Raw genomic sequence first — 8,505 nt, forward strand, 5'->3', positions numbered from 1 at the left:
TTTTAAAAAACGAATTTATATTGCCCACCGAAATTTATAGATTTTAGATTTTAAAATATCACATATATTTTAGTATAATGTAATATAAGTATACAATTTAGTATAATATAAAATTTATTTAGTATAGCATATAATTTAGTATAATATAAGTAATGTTGTGTCTACCCATAATAAGAGTACATTAAACTATTTTATTATATTTATTTAATTCTCAGTGCATAAGTTAATAAATTCCTCGTTAACTCGTTTGAATGTTCTTGTGTCTTTGAATTCAAAATAAAAACTAAGGCAATGCACAGAAGGCTGACAATTACTGCGGAAGGAATGCAATACTGTGAAGGTATCATAGAATGTACACTTGGAATTCGGTTGTTTTTAGAAACTGGTAGCACATTGTAAAAGGCGAAATAAAAATATGATTCCCAAATACACTGGTGTTTAAATGAAATATACTTCCGGCTGTTTGTTTGTTATTTGTTAGCGATAAAATAAACCAATAGATTTTTGTGAAATTTGGAATCGATATAGTCTCAAGGGCAGCTTTACCGCAGCTAGGTTATGGAATAGCACAGGATCACCACCTATGGAAGAATATTGATCAGTGAAAAGACCATCATTAGGTATGATAATAACCGATACCAGAAGACGCAGTGTTGGTAGGCTCCCCACAATATAGACCGATGATCTGGTGAAGATTGCTGGAACAGGTTGGATGAGGTCAGCGGAGGACCGATCTTCGTGGAAATCGTTGAGTGAGGCCTTTGTCCAACAGTGGACGTCTTCGGCGATATAACCAAATTCCACGCAGATGGAGTCGTGGGCGTATTTTTCATAATTATTAAATCGCATTTCACACTCATACGTCCTCTAAGTGCCAGGCAGTTGTATTATTCAGCCCGCTGACATTGTGTACAGCGCCTTATTCAAATATAATATATTGAAAGAGCGCTTCGTTATGTAGACATTATACATTTAAATGGTGTGCTGGCGGGGTGGTAACGTAACTTTAGTAATCAATTTAAAACACTTGCTGTGTTTTTTTAAATAAACGGAGAAATTAGTCCAAATTAAAAACTTTTTGTCTCGATATTACCTTTGTCACTACAGAATTACATGACAGAGAGAAGTAATTTTAAACTTGGAGTGACTTTACATCGCGTTTATTAATAAGACAGTGGTTGTTTTCCGAATAATGTGGATAATAGTCAGTTTTTTGTTTCTTGTACCTTTGTCGCCTGGTGTGCGAGGGGCTGATGAGCTAACAGTGAAGTTGAAACAAGGATATGTCCAAGGATATTTGGATCCCGATGGAGGATTTTACGCGTTCTATGGAATCCCGTATGCTACTGCACCAACTGGTGATAATAAGTTTAAGGTAAGCTAATACAAGTAATTTAATCGTCTCCAGTGTTTAAATTAATTAAAGATAATTTTACAATAGCTTATGCAAGATCTATATACAATATGAAATACGAAACAGTACCAACTACTACTAGTAAGTACTACCTAGGTACCTATTAAACTTATAAGTTAACTAAATTACCTAAGTTAGTAGTCACTGTTTAAGCGAATTAAAATATAAAATATGCTAAAAAGATGATATTATCATACAAAGTAGGTCGAATTTCTTTTATTCAAATTTTAATTGCTATTTGAATTTAAAAATATTTACTGATATTACGTAGTTATTTGTAGTGTGATAAAAAATGTTTCAAGATCTTTTAAATTGATAAAGACCTTTTATTTTTGGAAGAGAAAGACAATGAGGCATATAACGGGTCACCTGATGGATCACATGGTGTTCACCATGGCCCGTTATTAATATCAGACGAATCACAAGAGCGTTGCCAACCTTCCTAAAGGGCCCCTTCTGTGATTCATTTGTTGTGATGTGAAAGAAAGAAAGTTTAATTAATATAAGATATATACACTCGAATAGAAACGTTGGAGAATGGGACCCGATTGCAACAATTTATCTTGTATTTAAAAAAATATATTGTTAAAAAAAATTAGCACCTGTTCTATAACTTGCCCAATCCTATTAGTCGTGTGCCTGTTTCTACTGTTATGTAAGGTCTAAATTGACATTTTTTGTATCGATTTGACCACGATGTGACGCTTAAGGCTAGAGTTACTATGGATGCGAGTTCTGACGAAAATTTGTTCTGAAGAGTACGTCCGACGTACGAACGTCGTGCATGTTCTGACCCGTTCGTCGTTGCCAGTATAAACACTGTCATTGGATACCAGGCATTTGTTTCTTCTGACGAATCCGTCAGAACTCGTCAGAACAAATTTTTGTCAGAACTCGCATCCATAGTAACCCTAGCCTAAGTCAAAAATGTAGATGCGAGTGGTTTGTTAGATGGAGAAGTAATAAAGCCAGTGGAATCTGCTATATTTCTTGGCATCATTCTGGGTTCAAAATTACAATGGAGATCAAATTATAAGCCCCCATATTGAATGATTGGCTAATAGACTTAGTTCCGCAGTTCAGGCGCAGCTAGTTTACTTTAGTTATTTTCATAGTGTTATGTCTTATGGTATACTAGCTGACCCAGCAAACGTTGTTTTGTATAAATTATTTTAATTAACGCCCCCGCAACCCCTCTTAGGGGTGGAATTTCGTAAAATCCGTTCTTAGCTGACATCTACTCGGTGAAAAAAATATTCCTACCAAATTTCAAGTATTTAGCTCTAATGGTCCCAGAGATATCGTGATGAGTGACTATATAAGTGGAAATCTCTTATATATATATTTATATAGATTGCTATAAGGCAACGATGCCGATAGTAATATCATCTTTGTGCCGCAGAAGAGGGCTATTTGCGCTATATATATTATACTAGGTCCTAAAGAATCACCGAGAGCAAAATTTAAAGTAATTAACATTTAAATTCTCAATATATTCTTGGTAATGTTATGTATTTACATAGGCACATAAGTTAATTTGCTACTAACTGTCATAACCACATAAACTTAAGTATTATGTCTACTGAGTAGTATCCGAGTGGCTAAGTCGAGGTAATAAGTCTTTTGTGGGCCGATGTAAATGCTCTTTACAACAAGATCCCAGAAAATGGTATTTGTAAATGACTTTCTTAATGATACCACAGATTGGGAATGGAGCGACCACCCTCAGGCTATTAAATAATAATTTTGCTGTACGATTTTACATTGATACTATCTTTATGAAAAAAAGAGCACGCTGAATTTCTTGCGTCCGGTTTTCTCAGGTCTGAGGCATACTTTTTATATTATTCTCATATCCTATTTTGAATAAAAATAATTGTAAAAGCAACTAAAACAACAGACGCGTATATTTCGATATTGCTCTAATAATACTACAATACAGCGAAATGCAAGGTTACTTAGCGCTGTTTATAACTATGAGTCATTTTAAAAACAATAAAAATAAAAATGTAATCTTGCTTTATTTGTAGACTAGTTCATTCATTATTGCCTTGAACAAGCCAAGGGTGCGCTGTGATATTTTACCCTTTGAGATGACGAGAAAACTACAAATTTTGAACGATGCAGATGTAGCGTTATGGGATTTATAGTTGGGTAACCCTTTAGCGTTCCAGGGCATTATATCATACACTTTTGTCAAAATTACAATAATATCCACTCTAATAGGAGCTAGAGGACATATACTCCCAACAGAGTTTCTAATAGCTAAGCCTAAGTCTCCTCTGATTAGGACATTAAATTATTATTTATAAATGTGGTGAAGTCAACAATAAATTTATGACAAATTTTGTTTTGAATTTTATATTTGGCGAGTCTACTTTCAGTACAATTAAGGATAAACTTATATAAAGGCATTATATTGAAAGTCAAAAGAAACAGGAAACATTGACGACTGATTCTGAATTTTTTTAATAAAAATAAATCAAATAAACAATTTGTCCATATATGAAGTTTCAAACTTGCATACTTTTATAATAAATATTATTAATATAATTGCTAGTCCCTAGAATTAATTATTTAATCAAGTCTTATCCATGTTTGTTTTTGTACTTTAACACAAACCGTATCAAATGCCTTGGTTTAGTCTAAAAATACACGTATACATGTTTTTTTTAAATTAATTGGAGATTATAGAGGTACATTAGTATTGATTGTGGCTTCACGTACGCGGGTCATTATTATACCCAGTTTACAACGTGCCAAATTACCAAACACTAAAGAAATGGTGATAGTTGTCATACTAAAGGACAATAAAAACGCTGTTTTTGTTGTTGCGTTTTTATCTACTAATAATATGCCGAGATAGATTTAAGTCCACCCTAATAAGTAAGCGGGCATGGCTACGTACAATATAAGTACGAATATATGGGCGCCATTGTTACTAGGAAAATAGAAAACATACGCGCCGTCATCAACGAACGTTTTTGATGTGTAGTTGCGTAAGAATCAACAAAATTGAACAGCCAAACGTCCCCAGCAAAGGCAAAAATCGAAAATGAAAATGAGAAATGTAACGAGCGCCCAACAGTTAACATATTTTTAACAAGGTTAATGACTACAAATTAATATGAAAAACGTTGCATGAAATTATTTTGTATCAATTGTCTTAATACTCTCGGTGTAGTAATAAGCTTAATGACCAACTTAACCCACTTGTATCATATAACAATAGCTGCCTTTTAGAACTATATGACGTATAATTAACAAATTATAAATACCAAATATTTAATACCAAGTGTGTGTGGCTTAATGTATATACGTATGTTATGTCCTTTATGTGGAATAATTATACGAACATTTTTACATATTTTCAGGCTCCCCTTCCCGGTCCAGTATGGCTGGATGTTTTTAAAGCTGTTGATGATACTATTATCTGCCCACAAAAAGATTTTTTTAATTTACTTCCAAAAAAAATGAGAATAAAAGCAGACTGCCTCATAGCAAATGTATTTGTGCCAGATACAAAGGAGAAGAATCTACCAGTAGTGGTGCACATCCACGGTGGCGGCTTCCATATTGGCTATGGAAATTTAAATACTTATAAACATTTGATCAGAAGCAAGAGAATAATTTTTGTAACATTTAATTACCGACTTGGACCATATGGATTCTTATGTCTTGGAACAAAAGACGCTCCAGGTAATGCTGGGATGAAAGATCAGCTGGCTTTGCTACGCTGGGTTAATCAAAATATTGCCGAATTTGGTGGCAATCCTGAAGATGTTACTATTGACGGATATAGCGCTGGTTCCTCGTCAATCGATCTGTTAATGCTATCGGAAAATGCAAGAGGACTGTTTCATAAGGCTATACCAGAGAGTGGCGCTGGAGTTGCAGCATTTAGTGTACAAACAGACCCTATAGCGAACGCTATAGAATATGCAAAACTACTAAATTATACAGGTCCTGGTAGTGTTGCTGAATTAGAAAAATATTACAAAAGCCTACCTTACGAATTGCTTGTATCAGGTGACGTAACGGCCAGAGAAGATTCAGTGTTTTTGATGTCACCTTGTATTGAAAGTAAAGAAAACAAAGATGCCTTTTTATCTGAAAGTCCTGATAATATCTTGAAAAGTGGTCTTTATCCGAAAATACCGATATTATACGGATTTTCATCAATGGAAGGACTTTTACGTTTAGAGTCGTTTGATAAATGGAAACAGGAAATGAATGATAATTTCGAAGCATTTCTTTCTCCTGATTTAAAATTTAAAAACGAAGATCAAAAGAAAAAAGTTACTAGGAAAATTAGAGAGTTTTATTTTGGAAAAACTGAGATAAACAATGATCAAATTTTGAATTTTATTAATTATTTTACTGATGTTATGTTTTCTTATCCTACATTAAGATCAGTGAAATTACACGTAGAGGCGGGACACAAACAAATATATTTGTATGAATTCTCATTCGTTTACGATGAACTTCCCATCATTCCACATACAAATATTCGTGGAGCTGGTCATTGCAGTGAAACGGCTACTGTAGCTGATGGATCTCCTACTTTGAATTACACAAACTCAAGGCTTCAAGAGATGAGGAATTTGACAAGGAGTATCTGGTTAAACTTTATAACTACTGGGTGAGTGAAATTATAGAGCACTTTATTATCCAGGCTTTATGTAACTTTATGTCGAAGAATGGCAGCCTAACGGATGAGTAGTAGTGTTGTCTGGATATCAGAACATTAATAGTGTTGAAATAAGCTATCATGATCACTTAAATTCCAATATACAGCGAACTCTTTCGTTATCGAGTCATATTAAAATTTAATTAATAATATAACTATTACTTTGATCCTCAATAAACTTGTGCTTTAGGACATGGATGATTTCTAGGAGGCAGTGTGTCTTTACATAAGTGTAATCTTAGATAATTTATACGTCTATCGTCGTCTAGACATCGAGGTTAACAGTTTGCCGTTCAATTTTTACGACGTGTTCGCAACTGTAACAGTCTACCTAAACGTATTAATTATCAAAGAATGTCATATATTAAGAGCACAAGGAATAAATAATACTATACTATAATATAATATAATAGATATAATAGATACTTACATATAAATTAATACATGAGACCATACACACAAGACCAAAGGCTCTCTGTTTGCTCATCGTCACCCCATTCTTTCTAGCAAAAGAACCACAAAATCGCGTTGCCCTTAAAGATATTTTTTTGTAGACACTCATGTTGTTGCGACCTTGAAATATAGCGGAATGAAATAAATAAATTGAATAAAAAAATGAAAACGTGTATTCGTTATATGATATAAGTTTAGCTCATTTATTCACAACACATGAAGAAAAACTACAAATACGAGGAAGTGTATCAGAAATATTAGCAGAAATTCTGCGTTGGATAGCTAGGCTGATCTGTTGGACGAAACATCTGACGGTGCCTTAATTTTCAGTAGATGCATAAGGATGTGTACATAGTTTTATGTAAATTTTTCGCTCCTCTGGGCCAAGTGTCTCAACACAAAACGGAACAAAGGTGTAAGACTCACTGAGACTGACATTATTTGTATCTAAAATTGCTGGTATACTAATAATGGCAAATGCCCTGAAGATGAAGTCATTCATCGATGCAAAGTGTATATTAATTTATGATATATGTTTATATATTTTTACAGGAAACCAATTCCTGAAGATTCAGAGCTGCCTCCTTGGCCACCAGTAAGGAAGAGCTGGTCACCACATATGTTACTAGATCTACCGTTGAGCCTCAGGGGTTCTTTACTGAAGGAACGTACTCTGTTCTGGGATCGGATTTACAAAGAACATTATCAGCAGCCAATGCCACCACTGGGCTCATCACGTAGAAAAATTCTAGGTGAAACCAATACAATTGAGTGCAAATAAATACATTTCATCATGCCTGTCTGCCAAAACGAGCACGCAGGCTAAGCCTACATACCTCGAATAGCTAAAGTCTTGACTTACTTCTCTGGTTTCTCTCACTTACATAAATCTTTTAATCTTAATCAAGAATTCACTCTTGACCTTACTCTACCGTATTAGGGCTATTTATTTTTTATTATGATTTGAGGATTAAAATACACTTAAATCCTAGGATCTAGTGTGCGCCCTGCTTGCGCTAGCACGTCACTAATTATAGATATAGGGAGTTGCTATCATCTCCCTATTTTATAACGCCCTAATTAGATGTGGAAAAATCGAAACTACTACTAGCTACTAGGTAGGAAACGTGTGCATTGTGCAGAAGTTTAAATTATATATATCTTTATGACCTATTTTAAAGAGGCGTAGGATGCTCGGAGGGATTAGGTCTGTGCTTTGAGTAAATGTACGCATTTCACTCTGAGAACGCAATGTTATTATTGTTACCAAACCAAGAGGGATGTCAACACGGAGATTGTTACCAAATTGTTGTTGGATTTATCCATTGTCAAGCGAAAGGAAATTGTTGACTCGTCATGGTCATTCAATAGCAAGTTTTTTTCTGCAAGGATAATTATTTCAGAGCATTGGTAGCGCATTTCACTTATTATTACAGGGATACAATCTCAAATTTTCTGCTTTTTTCAAGTAAAGTAGTGCATACAATGGGCTATTATAACACACGAGTCGACGGCGCCTGAAAAGAGCCTTACTTCAGAGTTTGTTAGACCAAAAATGTAATTTATAATTTAATAAATATTCAGGAAAAAATTGTCTTTTGAGATTCACTCCATATAACGTGTTGACATAAAAATTTTAAAGTACTAAAATATTAAGTACACTTGTTGACACTGGGATTGATCTTTGAAAGCATATTTTAATTTACAGCAATAGGTCGCCACTTTTCGTTATTCAACCATAACTTATTGAATAGTAAATAAGTTTTTTTTTTAATAGGAGGACAAACGAGCGTACGGGTCACCTGGTGTTAAGTGATCACCGCCGCCCACATTCTCTTGCAACACCAGAGCCATCACAGGAGCGTTGCCGGCCTTTAAGGAAGGTGTACGCGCTTTTTTTGAAGATATCCATGGCGTATCGTCCCGGAAACACCGCACAAAGGAAGGT

The 8,505-nt window shown here is 34.4% G+C and overlaps 1 protein-coding gene across 1 annotated transcript; it reads left to right on the top strand.

Moving 5' to 3' along the window:
- Positions 1 to 965: 965 nt before the first annotated feature.
- On the top strand, positions 966 to 8,152 carry LOC126971111 (esterase 6-like). Its single transcript, XM_050817266.1, has 3 exons — positions 966 to 1,375; positions 4,789 to 6,056; positions 7,110 to 8,152. The coding sequence occupies exons 1-3, from the start codon at positions 1,193 to 1,195 to the stop codon at positions 7,336 to 7,338; spliced, it is 1,680 nt and encodes a 559-aa protein (XP_050673223.1). The 5' UTR covers positions 966 to 1,192; the 3' UTR covers positions 7,339 to 8,152.
- Positions 8,153 to 8,505: the final 353 nt, after the last annotated feature.

The sequence above is a fragment of the Leptidea sinapis genome, chromosome 23 (assembly GCF_905404315.1).
Source record: "Leptidea sinapis chromosome 23, ilLepSina1.1, whole genome shotgun sequence".
NCBI classification, from domain to species: Eukaryota; Metazoa; Arthropoda; class Insecta; order Lepidoptera; family Pieridae; genus Leptidea; species Leptidea sinapis.